The 15,489-nt window shown below is 40.9% G+C and overlaps 1 protein-coding gene across 1 annotated transcript in view; it reads right to left on the minus strand.

Moving 5' to 3' along the window:
• Nup155 (nucleoporin 155) overlaps window positions 1-15,489 on the minus strand; it is a 52,179-nt gene that overhangs the window by 20,777 nt on the left and 15,913 nt on the right. Inside the window, exons 12-20 of the mRNA XM_032898804.1 lie at window positions 15,249-15,349; window positions 11,766-11,936; window positions 10,079-10,189; window positions 8,991-9,085; window positions 6,767-6,855; window positions 6,017-6,079; window positions 4,842-4,989; window positions 2,390-2,456; window positions 1,013-1,128 (exon numbers count right to left, since the gene is read on the minus strand). Coding sequence (XP_032754695.1) covers window positions 1,013-1,128; window positions 2,390-2,456; window positions 4,842-4,989; window positions 6,017-6,079; window positions 6,767-6,855; window positions 8,991-9,085; window positions 10,079-10,189; window positions 11,766-11,936; window positions 15,249-15,349 — 961 coding nt within the window. The remainder of the gene's footprint in view (window positions 1-1,012; window positions 1,129-2,389; window positions 2,457-4,841; window positions 4,990-6,016; window positions 6,080-6,766; window positions 6,856-8,990; window positions 9,086-10,078; window positions 10,190-11,765; window positions 11,937-15,248; window positions 15,350-15,489) is intronic.

The following is a 15,489-nucleotide window of genomic DNA, read 5'->3' on the forward strand; positions in this document are numbered from 1 at the left end:
TGAGATGGCTTAGTAGCCTAGCCAACAGTGGTTGTTGCCAAGTCTGATGACCAGAGTTGGTCCCCAGAACCCACATGGTGGAGGAAAAAACCAACTGAGGCAATTTATACTTTGACCTCCACATAGACAAGACAGTACACACGCCTCTCACCCAAACAACCCCAAATAAATGTAATTTTGAAAAACAGAATAAAACAAAAATGTTATAGTTTCTTTCCTAACATTATAGAAAGAAATTAATCTATGTACAAAAGCATAATATTCCGTATTTTCACTGAGGTAAGAGAACAGGCAGATCCACTGTGGTAGAAAATCCACCAGGGTTGCAGGAACTGGGAGAGTCAATGGAGAGGGACCGAATGTGCTTATGATTGGCACAAGGAAAATATCCCAGGACTAGATACAAGTGATAATGATAACCTGAGAATTACACTACATCTACAGGAAAGGGCTGGTTATGAGGTTAGCTCGTTGCCTGGGTGTGGTGGCACAAGCCTTTAAACCCAGCACTCAGGAGATGGAAGCAGAAAAATCGTGATGTTGAGGCTGGCCTGGTCTATGAAGTTTGAGTTCTAGGATAACCAAGGCTATCCCGTGAGATCCTGTCTTAAAACAATTACAACTGGGGGCTGAAGAGATGGCTCAGCAGTTAGGAAGACTGGCTACTCCTCCAGAAGACCCCAGTTCAATTCCCAGCAACCACATAGCAGATCATACCTGACTATAACTCCAGGTCCAAGGTTTCTGACACACTTCCACAGATACACATGCTGTCCAAACCCCAATGAACGCTAAACAAAAAACTGTATGGTATAGGTCTAATGTGGTAACAAAGAACAATGGAGAGGAAAACTGGATAGCTAGCCCTGTGGTTCAGTGTAGAGTACTTGCCTACAATGTGTGAGTCCTGGGTTTTATTCCCATACCTCAAAGTAATAAGAAAAGATCCTCCATACACAGGAAAAAGGTAAGTAAGTAAGGAGTAAGTAAAATTCGTAGATCTGGTTCTCACTTTGGATTTCCTAGTGGTCCTCCTGAAAACTGAGAATTCCTGTCTAGAAATTCCTGCAAACCCTTCAGTTCCTGTAGCACTGACTCCAGCAGCTGGATGGGCACACTGCTTTCAATCTGCAAGATCGGAAACAAAAGGTTCTCAAACATTTAAAGACACAGAAAAAAATGTATGTATAAAAAAGTACTCCTTAGAGTCAACAGTGAATATATACAATTTTAGTTTTGAGCTATGCTATCTTTATAATTAATATGTAAAGCTATTTTAAGTCCATTCAACATCCAATTAGCCCAAATAAAGGGCCCTAAAGGTTAGCCATATCCTTCCCTTCCTGTCCTTCTATGACTGACATAAAATTTATATGCAGTAAAACACAAATACAAAGTGAACATCTTAATTACTTTCCATAGTTCCATGGTCATCATTCAGATAGTTCAATATGGATAACACCTACATCCTCATGTCCTTATCTGCCAATTAATCAATGAGTTCAAGGGGACTTTTCTTTACTATCATCATGGATTAATTCATACCCATTCTGAAGAGCATACAAATACTTTGTCAGATAAAATGCATTCTTGTTATTAGAAATGTGAAGTCTAAAAAGAGCATCAAAATTTGGGTTGAGCTGTGTGTATCAGTGCATGTCAGTGCGTGTGAACGCCTTTGTGTGTGTGTGTGTGTGTGTGTGTGTGTGTGTTAGAGCATGTGTACATCAGTGTGTACATGTCAGTGCATGTGTATAATCGCAGTACTTGGAGGGTGTGGAAGGAAGATTACATGATCGGAGCCAGTTTTACAAACATAGCAAGACCCTCTTGTGAAAAACAAAACAAAAAAATAGAAAAAGAGAACAGCAAAGAAAACAAAGAAGAGTAAAGGAAAGACAAATAAGATAAAACAAAAGTGCTTAAAGCAAGCCTACTTAAAGCAAGCCTGCTTAAAGCAAGCCTACTTAAAGCAAGCCTACTGGATCTGTAAAAACAAAGCTCTGGGATGTCTTTGTAAAGCAATCTGAAGTGCACGAGCTCGCATTAGTTCGGTTGAGGCTTCGAGAGTATCACGCTTCTGTAAAGTACAAGCGCGAGCAGATGGGGCGGTTAAGGATCAGCGCCGGCTCTCTGACCTCACAGCAACCTTCAGAAAGAGCCAGGCTATTCTGTTCATTTTGCACCGGGGCACCAGGCTATGAAATGTTAAAAACTTTACTTGGTAAAGTGACTGGGACAAACCCTAAACTAGAGAAAGAACAGTTTATTAGAGGAGAACAGAATACATGTTCAGACATGCTCAATACATGAGAAACAAATACTACCGACTGAATAACATCATCAACTGGTTACACACAATCAAGGAGGTAACAATTTACACACTTACTGCAGTGATCTCCCTGTTGGAACTCTTGAATACTCTTTCAACAACTAAGCTAGCATCCCAAATATTTCTGGAACAAAAATGTTTTGGTTATTGTACTGTAAACAAATACAACCTCTTACAATATGCAGTTACTGTCTTGTCTGTACAAACATGAAGGCTTTATTCATTTTTTTCTTTTTTTTTTCTTTCTTTTCTTTTTTTCAGAGCTGGGGACCGAACCCAGGGCCTTGCGCTTGCTAGACAAGCGCTCTACCACTGAGCTAAATCCCCAACCCCTATTCATTTTTTCAAATGCAGTAATGACTTATTTTTAACATTCTTAAAAATGAGGCTAGAGACAGTTCAGCAAGAAAACAAACTTGTAGACGCCTTGTGACCTGAATGGCATTCCTAGAAGCCCAGAAAGTGGAAGATTTTACAAGTGTCCCCGACATGCACATCCGCACCATGTCCACACTGCAGCACATGTACCTCTGCCTCACTGTGCACACACATCAGTATAAACACAATTTTAAGAAAAGAAGGGAAAAACTGGAAACATTTCAAACATAACATTACTCCAAAAAAATGAAAGTACACTTAAGAAAAACTCAGTGGTTAAGGGCACTTAATGCTCTAGGGATCTAGGTTCTGTTCCCAGCACTAACAGGACAGCTAACAGCAGTCCTGTATCTTAGTTCCAGGAGATCTGGTGGCCTCTTCTGGCCTTCATGGGCACCAGGCATACATGCAGTGAACATGCATACACGCAGGAAAATATTGTACACATAAAATTTTTAAAAAAATCACCACACACACACACACACACACACACACACACACACACACACACACACCCCATTGATGAAAGTGTTGATCCCAACTGACTGTAAGATCAGTCCCTACAGGCATGGCAGCTGATTAGACAGAATGGGAGGAGGACTACAAATAGTGCAACCATGCTTTATCCTTCCTTCTAACCACTTCCTGTACAGGACTTCTACACCTGTCCTTTAGAGCAGTGCTGTCTCCTCACCAGTGTCTGAATAGAAGTTGGACAGATAAGACAGGTCAGAGAATGTCACTGTTGTGAACACAGGCATAGAAGGGCTTTGGAAGTTTCAACCTTCACATGCAGTCCCACCAGCAGCAAGAGACAGATTGTTGGCTGTCATATTAAGAATGAGACTAAACAGAGAACAGAACTGTGCCCAGTCACACCAGTGTATAAATGGGCCTTGAAGCATATAGCAGTCTGGTCAAGGTACATAAACCTCTCTCTACTGTAGCATGATTGCATATGCATGAGTGAGCCAAGTAAGACCAGAGCTGCCCAGTGAAATCTAGACACATACTACTCAGGGACAGGATGGTAAGTCTAGTTATTAATGTGCGTGTAGATATAATCTGAGGCTATATGCACTGAAATACAACAATGAATACAGGTAAAGGGCTGAACAATGCAAAAAATGTTGTCAATGGATTACTTAAAACTAAATGTAAATGGGAGAGGCGCCATGGAGTTTCTGGGGGTGACTCTAGCTGAGACTCCTAGCATGGGGATATGAAGTGGCCACCTCCTGTAGCCAGGCAGGACCCACACCAGGGAGATAAGGACATCAGCTTAGCCACAAAACCTTCAACCCAAAATTTATCCTGCCTACAAGATGAAGCAGAGTCTGAGGGAATGGCTAACCAATGACCACCCAACACTGAGACCCATCCCGTGGGAAAGCACTAGTCCCTGACACTATTAATGATACGCTGTTATGCTTGCAAACAGGAGTCAAGCATAACTGTCCTCTGGGGAGCTCCACCCAGCAGTTTACTGAAACAGATGCAGAGAAGCACAGCCAAACATTGAATGGAGCTCGGGTAACTGAAAGGGACAGGAACTTCATAATAAGACCAACCAAGTCAACTAACCTGTACCTTGGGTGCTCCCAGAGACTGACTGAGCCACCAATCAAAGAGCACAGATGGACTGGACTTAGCATAACCCCCCAACCCCTAGCCCACAGAAATAGCAAATGGTCTCATGCCAGCCCCCCAACAACTGGAACAGGGGCTGTCCCTTAATCTGTTGCCTGCCTGTGGATCCAATTCCCTTAACTGAGCTAGTCTGTCTGGTCAGAGAGGATGCATCTTGTCCTGCAGTGACTTGCTGTGTCAGGGTGGGGTGGTACCCAGGGGGCTTTCCCCTTTTCCCCTTCTCAGTGGAGAAGGGAAAGAAGAAATAAGGGACTGTGTGAGGGGGAATCAAGAAACAGGGAGGGCTTTGAGAGGGATGTAAAGAGAATAAAAAAAAAAAAAAAAAAAAAAACCCAAACAAACAAAAAATAAAAACACAAAGAACTATAAGTAAAATTCAGTAAGTAATGTTCCAAATATAGATTTAGGAATATAGAGTAGGATTTTTGTCCTACTGCAAATAGGACAAAGTAAATAGCATTAGGTAGTACAAAGTACTTACCCCATGATTCGAGAAAAGTAAATGCAAATACCGTTGTGTTTTCCTGAGTACACAATCTCTGGTCCAGTCAAACCACTCAGGCTTGCAGCCTGCATGGCTGGGTTTCCAACAGCAGACATTGGGGTTGACATGGTAGGAGGCTGAGCACCTGTGCACACATAAGAAAAAGTCTCTTAGAAGTATATCCTAGGCTCATCTAAGACTCAGGAGCTCCAACTTACTACTGCTACTTTGTTAAATACAGTTAGCAAACAGCCTTCTAATTTCACATCTCATATACAGGGCCGGTGCAGCTCTCAGCCTCATCAGACAAGCTCCTTTGTGCCATAAATGGTGGCTAACAAAGAAACTGAAATGCAGAGAATGAGGATCTGTAGAGGCTTTAGTCCCAAATGGCACAGCCCAACCCCATCCCACCACCAGAAGGCACAGGGACCATCACGGGAAAGGGCATGAAAAGCCTACAAGAACCAGAGGTCAGAAAGACCGAGGAGAGAGTGTCTGCTGCACGTGACAGGGCTGCTGCACTCATGACCTCAGTCAATATTCCAGCCCAAAGAGAGAAGGGCTCCCAAGCCTCTGCCTCTAGCTGAGGACCCATTAACAGTTGATGGCCTCTGGGTTCTAAGGGTGGTTATGGCCTTTGCATGCTCCAGTGGATGGCCCCATGTCCACTGGTGTATGGACAGTACAAATTGGACTAGGTGGGCTATTAAACAAACAAACAAACCAAACAGGACACAAGGTTGAGAAGGGCTGGGGATTTGGGACTATGGTTGTGGAAGGAGTTGTGGGTAAATATGATCAAACACATTATATGCATGTATGGAATTCTCAAATTAATAAAGACAGTTAAAAAAGAAGTTGTATGTGTTTAGAAATTTCAATACTCCATTTGGTGTATCCTGACACGAAAGGGAAGTGTGTAAAGTTAATGAATAGATACCCATTTGGTTTTGTTTGTAAGAGGTAGAGACAGGGATGGGCTTTCTCAGCTGTTTTACATTGACTGTGAGGATCAAACTCAGGTCTTAACGGTATGTGAAGCACTTTACCACCTGAATCACTTCCTCAACTTTTTTTAAAAAAGGGATCATGCAAATTAATTCTTTCAACATTAAACATTAGGAACAATAATTAATGTTAGTTCTTCAAAATGAACAGAAAAAAGGTACCATGGGATGGTGTCCCCAAAGAGGACGGGTTTGGATAGGGACTCCCAGTAGGGACAGGAGAACCTGCAAAAGAAAACAAAACAAAAAAACAGAGACATGTAAAATACCTTCTCAATGCTTTGAATCTGATCAAGATTATTTAAAGAAGCTACGTATCAGTGTGACTGAGGAATGACAGGCACTACCTACTAGAGTCAAGAACCAGACACACATATTTCAACTAGACATTCTCCCATTTGGAAGATATAGATACAGGTGTTCTTATCACTTGACTACTCATCTCTGTCCTTTTCTTTTCTTTTCTTTTTTTTTTTGGTTCTTTTTTTCGGAGCTGGGGATCGAACCCAGGGCCTTCCTAGGCAAGCGCTCTACCACTGAGCTAAATCCCCAACCCCTGTCCTTTTCTTTTTTAAAATGTCTTTTCCCTTTGAATGCTAAATGACATCTGTAAATACTATTGCTTGCATATTAATTTGCTTTTTAGTATTCATTAATGGTTCATTATAGCCAGGGTGATGACAGCACACGCCTTTAATTATGACATTAGGAGACAGAGACAGGGGAATTAATTTTTGAGTTCAAAGCCAGTAGCAAGTTCCAGGCCAGCTAAAGCTACATAGGAAGACTTTAATCTCAAAACAAAATCAATCCCCCCACCCCGTAAAAGATCCCCAAAGAGTCAGCAGTCACTATCTAGAGACCATTCACTAGTGACACAGAAGCACTAATAAAACATCATGTCGTACTCACTAGAATACATAGGAGAGCCCAGGATGGGACCAACGTTACTCGGAGTGGGAAGAGTAGCTGGAAATCTCATCTGTGCCTCACCACCATACCTGTTTGTGCGACAAGAGTATGAGTTCAATGAAAATGACAATCTTATAAACACTGGGATAATCTCTGCTCCTGTTTAGTTTTACACAATGGGTAGAGACTTTGCTGTATGGTGCTCACAGTGAAATAAATATATATAGCATAATCCTTCAATAAATGTTGATCTCAAATTGCTACGAGGAAATCAGAAGGGACTCACTCTAAGTGTAGCTGGTTTTGTTGGCTCTTTCTTCTGACTTCTCCACCCTTTGACCCCATGGGAAGAGAGGAAAGGATCTCTGAATCTACTTTGCTCTTCTTGCTTCTTTTTTGACCATGTGCACTAACAAATTGTGACCTACCCTCTCAACAACTAACAACCCAACCCAATTCTCGAGGACCTGGAATTTATATACTCTCTACGAAGTTCCCAGACTCCCAAACATTGCACAAATCATTGCACTGCACAGAAGAAACTGTGCAGCTGGTAAAACCATGCCTCAGCTGGAGCATGGAGCAAATCACATAGTCAGCTGCTGTGGACAGTCTGAAGCAGTGCCATATCCCACACTTGGGATTAAAATGAAAACACACTCATATAACATTTCTGTAGCCTTTTTTTTTTTAAAGAAACCAAACTTCCAAAATTGTCTCTGTCTAAAAAAAAGGACATGTAATGAATAGTTTATTTAATGTAGAAATAACAGTCTTTCTAATAGAATATACTTAGTCACATTTAAAGAAAAAAATCAAAGATTTATTTATCTTTCTGTAAATGTTGTCTTGCCTGAATGTGTGTCTGTGCAGTTGAATATGGAGGCCACAGGAGAACGTCAGGTCCCTTGGAAGTAGAGTGAGAGTTGTCAGCCGCCATATGGGTGCTGTGAATTGAACCTGGTCCTCTAAGAGAGCAGCCAGTGTTCTTAACTCGGCCCCCATGAATTTAAAGATACAGCACAGGCATTCTTCAAATTTCTGGTTAAGTATTTTATAGAAAATGTGACTGAGGAATGACAGATACTACCTACTAGAGTCAAGAACCAGACACACGTGTTTTCACCTAGACAAAGAGACTCTGAAGGCTGGGGCATAGGTTAATGACACAGTGCTTGGTTACTGGAGTCCTGGTTTAATCCCCAGTACTGCAAACACAAAATCAAAGAAATCAGATTTTAAAACCTACCTCTGACACTATTTCCTCTCTGAATCCGTCAGCACCATTGACACACATGCTATACATTGATACACATGCTATAGAACCGGTTGTTTGAAGAAGTAAGGAAGATGGAGGAGAGTCGATGGTAAAGTGCAAAACAAGAGGACAAAAAGAAGCGAAGAAAACCCAGAGAACAGTGATGCATGCACTATGCTCCTCAGCCTGTTCCACAGGCACTCCTATCTTTCTAGATTTTACTCTTACTAATGAAGTTTAATAATTTGCCTATCTCCTCTGTTTGGCAAAGCCTTAACTATCACACTGGTATCGTCTAAAAAGTGGCCCAAGAGCAGTGTCTCTTTAATCCCAGCACTCAGCCAACACAGGATGCATGGTGCGTCCCTGTCTACAAACAAACAAACAAACAAGCACCAACACCACTACCAACAACAAAACCCGAGGGTGCAGAGAGAGTTCAGCAGTTATGAGCACAGGGTAGACCTGAAGGAGACCTGGGTTCTGTATTTAGCACCCACATGGAAGCTCACAGCTGACTACAATTGGAGTCATGGGGAATCCATTGCACTCTTCTGGTTCCCAACAGTACTGCATGCATGAACTGCACAGATGCAGCAGGGAAAACATTTATACACACACAATAATTAAGTGGCCTTGGAGATTGAGCTTAGCATGTGTTCAATTTCTGGTACCAATAAACCAACCAACCAGCAAAGAAAAAAGCAGGTCTTTTATTTATATATAAGTATTTCACAATATTTTAAAGTATTTGATGAATAGTTTTGAACTAAGGATGTAGCTCATTGGTAGACTGCTTGGTATTTATATAGCATGAGCAAAAACAAAAACAAAAAAACCCAACAACAACAAAAACAAAAACCCCAACAACAACAAAACAAACCTACATTCAACTCTCAGAATGCCCCTCAATGAAATGCAGCTCAGAACATAACACACTCTCTCTCTCTCTCCACCCTGACATACCTAAAGAATGCCCGCGTAGCCCAGGCAGACACCTCTCTGTCACAGGCAGCGGTGGAACAAGCAAGAATAAGGCACGTCGCACAAGCTTGGTCTTCCTGAAAGGACGAAAGCCCATGCATTAAAGACAAATCCAGCGCTCACGACAAGTGCTCAATAAATACTTGCTGATGGAATGAAATCAACCAACGTGAAGAAAGCCAACAGCCTGAGGTGAAGTTCAACTCAGGCACTAGTGTTTAAGATACTTTCTCTTTATTAAGATCTTCATCAACTGTTACTCTATTTTATTCTTCCTCTTTCTATCTTTTAGAAATTATCACCAAGAGCCAACATTCATTGAGTACCTATCTTGTGGTAGGCACTATTTTAATAATCCAGTATTGCTAGGCAGTGGTGGCACATACCTTCAATTCCAGCGCTCAGGAGGCAGAGGCAGGAGGATCTCCAAATTGGAGGCCAGCCCGGTCAACATACAGAGTTCCTGGACAGTCAGGGAAAGAGAGAATCCTGTCTCAAATTCAGTATATATTAGTCCTTATAGCACACAGTGCTTCAGTATAATGCAGTTTACATACAACCAAAGCGTAGTGAATACAAGTATCTCACTCCACTGGAAAAGGGTTTCATAGCAGATAGTCTGAGTCCTGAATCTGTACTTACCTTTATTGAGAAAGTCCTAATTTTAAATAAGCCTTCTCAGTTTTAAATCTATCAATTCTAATATTGCTATTAAGAACTAAGTCTCCACATTCTGCCTCAAGTTCCTGCCTTAGGTTATTCCATGTGATGGGGAACATACACACAAGTGCATGTTCATAAGGTAATGCCTGGTGCTTTTAATAAAAAGCCTATTTATCATACAACTTCAATATCGTTATTATAGTTCAGTAAAAACATATCAACATCAGAGAATAAATGTGGAAGAGTCTTATAACATTACTATTTTCAAAATCAATATATATGTGTTGATTCGAGTACAAAAGAGAACAGATAATTTCTGTGTATTACATTGTTTTACTTCTTGTTTACAAACTATTTTAATATTTTAGTTTCTTTATTTAAAATCCCTCCCTGCAGTTCATAGTTACCTGATGTAATTTGAAGAATCTCTCAATCTCTTCTCCATCCCCTCCCACGTTACTTACAAGCAGATGTCTCAGCTGATCTACGGGTCTAAGTTTGTGAAACATAAGACTACCCTAAGAAATCAAAACGGAGAAATAACATGAGAAAACGATTACCGAGCCTGACCGGTAGGGGGTTGGAGATGTAGCTCAGAGATGTACAGCCCTTTAAGTTCTGTCCCCACGAACACACACAAAAAACCTGGTGGTAATAACTGACTGCTACCGTACTTAATAACAAGCAACTCTGAGAACACAATGAAGTGGACAAGAGCAATTTATATTAAAACAGCCAGCCTACCCTCAATTTCCATATCTGTAAAAAATAGCCTTGCCTTTCTCATGCTGATTCAAAATCCAGGGAATTAGTTACATTATTCACTGGTTATATTAGCACACGTAGGTCTATTTGTACAAAAATAAAGCTGGATCCTTAGTCATCCAAAATACAGGATACACTCCAAACAGATGCAGGGTTTAAAGGGCAAAATTACATTATAAAGAAAAAACCTTAATATCTACGATACATAAATCTTAGCAATCTTAAGATAATAAATAACAACTCTAAAGAAATGGTGATACCATTATGCTCATGGCACAGATTAGAAGTACCACCTCCACCTTTAGACGCCCGCTCAACACTGCATTTCCAAATTCTATAAACAACTACAATACCAGGACAAAAGGTGACAAGACAGCCACTAAGTGGTTAAAAAGAAGCATCACACGTCACATGAAAATGTCAGAGGGACCATGCACTATGCTCCTCAGAAAATCTTGCAATTTAGGGCATACAAACGTTTCCCTTAATTTTCAGACTACATTTGATGTGGAAACTCTGGGAAGCAAAGCCAGAGAAAAGGAAGCATCACTATACAGAACAGGAACTGACAGTATACAGCAATATATAAACACTTGCAAAGGCAACTAACCTCATTCTCACCAGAGAGTAAATGTGTCAGGGCAGGTTATGGTGAAACCTAGTCATAGACATGCTTAGTGAATAAACACAGGAGGTTGGCAGCGTCTATCTAAAGTACAGACACGCATACTCTCGGTATAAGAAGAACTAACAGCACAGCACTAGGGATGCACATGAAATAAGGAAAACTAGTTTAACAGGGCACATTTACACACAAAAAAATCACTGCCAAATGCAAATTAGAAGTATAGGCATAAAACCTACAAAAGGTATTTTTGAAATTTAAAAAAGGTAGGGTTGGGATTTATCTCAGTGGTAGCTTGCCTAGGAAGCGCAAGGCCCTGGGTTGTCCCCACTCGAAAAAAAGAACCAAAAAAAAAAAAAAAAAAAAGGTATATGATACCGTATAGAATGCTAACATTTACTTAGAAATATTTACATTATTCTCTTAATGTATCTGTAAACAAATATATAGATATTGACAACACAGGTATATGGATAGGAGACGTTATTTTATATACTTTCTAGGTCAATGCATTACTTGAGATGACACCTGAGAGTATGTGACGAAAGCATTAAATAACTACACCAGGGGAGTGGCTGAGCAGTCGTGGATGCCGAGCATGCTGCAGTTCCTTAGTTAAACTGTCAGCACTACAGTGAGAAAGAAAAGAGTTTGGCATATTTGATATAGTTTCTTTCCACCATGGTAAGCAGATGTGCACATACCTGTGCTGAGAGGAGAACGAATTTCTTTGGAGGCAACATGTGCTGTTGTACTACAACTGGGGAGTCAGTTATTGGAATATGATCTTTATTTAAAGGCGTGATTATTTTATCTACTTTTAATTCATCTATTGCAGAAAGAGCCCAGGAATGACCATCAACACGAGTTGTCATCTATAAAAAAAGAAATATAGTGTTTTCATATTTGCTTTAAGTCACACATGTCAAAGCTTTTAGAAAACAAAAAATAAAACCAAACAAACCTCCTTAGTTTCAACAACATAAATATATTCAATATATACTTGGCTTTTTACCTTTTATTTTGTTTGGTTTTTGAAATAGGATTTCTCTGTGTAGCCCTGGCTGTCCTGTCGTAGATCAGGCTGGCCTCAAACTTAGAGATCTGCCTGCCAGCCTACCCAGTGCTGGGATTAAAGGTGTGCGACACCGTTCCTGGGAAGTTACTCATCTTCATTTTATGTGTGTTGGTGTTTTGCCTGCAGGTGCCTGGGTGACTGTGTCAGATCTCCTAGAGCTGGAGTTACGGAAAGATGAGAGCTGCCATGTGTGTGCTGGGAATTGAACCCAGGTCCTCTGGAAGAGCAGCCAAGGACTATGAGCTCAAATACCTCTCCCTTGTGACAGGACAAGGGTTTCCCCACCTGTCTCAGCTGGAGCCATCTTTGTTTCAACCTGAAACTGAGCCTTCCTTTTCTACCCACCGTCCTGGGGAGAAGTATGCTGTCCTGAGAAGTACCCTGCACTGTTCTAGAAACAGGGTTGAAATGCCCCAGCTAACCAAATGTTTTTGTCTTCTGATAAACTGCTTACTTGCTTATAAACTCCTGCAACTGGCAACCAGGATGTAGTTTTTCTGTTCTTTGCCTGTCCTCACACAGAGTTTTTCCCCACACAGTTGCTGACTACTTCAGTACAGATCCTCGGTTTGGAATTTGGTTGTACTGAGTGGCCTTTGGTTCTATCTAGGCATAGTCCTGATTCTCATAACCACCTTCTGTTTACTACTGTAACTAGTGTCTTCACTTCTACAAAGTAACAAACTGAGGGTAAAAATAATGACTGACTTAAAAGCCTTCAGTTAGGTGTGATGGTGAAGCTTCTAATTCCAGAATTCACAAGATTGATGCAGGGGGATTACCATGAATTCCAGGCCAACATGGGCTAAGATATCTAGTTCTAAACCAGATATAGAGTGAACAAACAAAAAAACAAAATCCAAACAAAGAAAGGCACAAACTCCCGAAAGCAGAGAGAACACAACACATTAAATGGAGGTGGCTGGTTTAGCTGGGCCTGGTTAGCAGAGCAGCTGACTAGCATGGAGTAGCAGAGGACACCAGGGGGAGAAGAGCTGACCAGGAGCTGACGCCAGGAGCTGACGCCAGGACAACCTCGGTGGACTCACGGTAGTGCTGCTCCAAGTGCTGCATACATTAAAGCTAACACTTACCAGGCGCAATGACCCACATCTTTAATCCCAGTGCCTGGGAGGCAGAGGCAGGAAGATGTCTCAAAACAAGGGCAGAGCTCTCTTTCAGAGAGAAACCTTGTCTCACCATCAGCACCACCTGCTACACACACACACACACACACACACACACACACACACACACACACACCCCGACATAGTGGTACACACCTTTACTCCTAGTAGATCTCTGAGTTCAAGGCCAGTCTAGTCTAAAAAGTCTGTAGACAGATCCTGTCTCAAAAACAAAAACTAAACAGAAAACCCCTCAAAACTCTAGTCAGTGTGTGTGTGTTTATATGTAGAAGAGAAATATGTAATGAAATGTTGGCAATTTTCTTGTGAGGTTCAGTTTAGCACTGAAACCATTTTAAAGTTTTCTAATGAATATGAATACTTTAATCCTGAGTGCTAAGATTTTTCTGATTAACAAGAATACTTTACTTTAACCCCAGCACTTGAGGCAGAAGCAGGAGCGTCTACAGAGCGAGTTCCAAGACATTCAGAGCTGCACTTTGTCAAAGAGAAACTTTGTCTCATAAAACCAAACAGAAGGGAAAAAAAGACTACAAGTGAGATGAACTTCACAGGTTAGTAATACAGAATTCTAATTCAGAGCCTAAGTAGCTCATCACTAACTAAAATTAGATTTAAATGTGATGAAAATCATTTCAGAAAAATCACATTTATTTTCAGCTATATTACAGAAAACATTCTAAAATGGTTCCAGGGTCGGCAAGATGGTTCAGATAAGACAATGACCTGAGTTTGCTACCCAGAACTCATGGAAAGATGGAGAAAGAGAAGCAACTCAACAAAGCCATCCTCTGACATATGCATGCTCCACAAATACAGAACACAAGGAAGGAAACAAGAGCTCCAGTGTGCTCTTTAAAGACATTTTTAGAGTCCAAGCATGGCAGGCTGATAATCCTATCATTTGCGATGGAGGGGACGGTGGGTCTCTGTGAGTTCAAGGTTAGTCTGGTTTAGCCATCTAGGATTACATAATGAGAACTGCCAAAAAGAAAGATTTTTGCTTGTTTAGTTATTACTGTAATCATCTCTAGTCTGACAAAGTCAAAAATAAGAATTATTAAGAGATATTTCCTCACTCTAAGATTGCTTTCTTTTGGGATGGAGAGATGGCTGAGTTAAGGACACTTGCCAATCTTGGGGAGGACCCAGTTTTGACTCCCAGCATTTATATGGTGGTGGCGCAATTCCAGTTGCAGGGAACTCTTTGTTCTTTCCTAACCTTAGTGGGTATTAGGCATGCACATAGTGTGTGTACGTACATACATATGTACATATGTACATACATATATACATACATACATGCATACGTGCATGCAGGAAAAGCACTAATGCACATTAAATCTAAAAACCTTAAAAAAAAAAATTTAGGGGCTGGAGAGATGGTTCAGCAGTTGTTAACCCTGACCGCTCTTCCAGAGGTCCTGAGTTCAATTCCCAGCAACCACATGGTGGCTTACAACCATCTGTAATGAGGTCTGATGCCCTCTTCTGGTGTGTCTGAAGACAGCAACACTGTAGCCATATACATAAAATAAATTAATCTTTTAAAAAAATTTATTTTCTTTCTTTAAAGAAATTTTTGTTTGTGCACATTAGTGTGTAAGTGTGCAAGGAAGCAAGAAGGGGGCACCAGCTCCCTTACAGCTAAAGCTACAGGTGTTTGAAAGCCACTTGATGAGAATGCTAGGATCAGAATTTCAGTTTCCTGATTGAGCACCAAGTGCTCTCAGCCTAGGAGCCATCTCACCAGAGCCACTCGAAGAGTTCTAATCATACACCACTGTGGAAGTAGCCATAATTGGGAAGACAGTTACTAACCATTCCATTTCTTATTTAAACTGTTTATACTTGGAGTAGGGATGTGTGTAAGCAGCTGAGTGCCTGACTAACACGCACAGACTCTAGGCCTGATTCACAGCACCACACACAACTTTTACTAAAGTCTCAGAGCAACTGACCTGAGTTTCCATCATTGGCTTTTGGAAAGGAAATGTATCATGGTTGACACACCATAAAATGTCATTATCTTCATTTTCTGAGGCTGTCATCAGTAAAATTCCTAAAAGTCAAACACACAGAATATTATTACCTGATGCTAAATAATCTGCATTCTCAACAGCCTTAATTATCAGCCATATATACAATCTATTCAATGGCACAAACAGTCTGATGGGGAGAGAAAAGGACCTTGCTTTTAAA

The sequence above is a fragment of the Rattus rattus genome, chromosome 3 (genome assembly GCF_011064425.1).
Source record: "Rattus rattus isolate New Zealand chromosome 3, Rrattus_CSIRO_v1, whole genome shotgun sequence".
NCBI classification, from domain to species: Eukaryota; Metazoa; Chordata; class Mammalia; order Rodentia; family Muridae; genus Rattus; species Rattus rattus.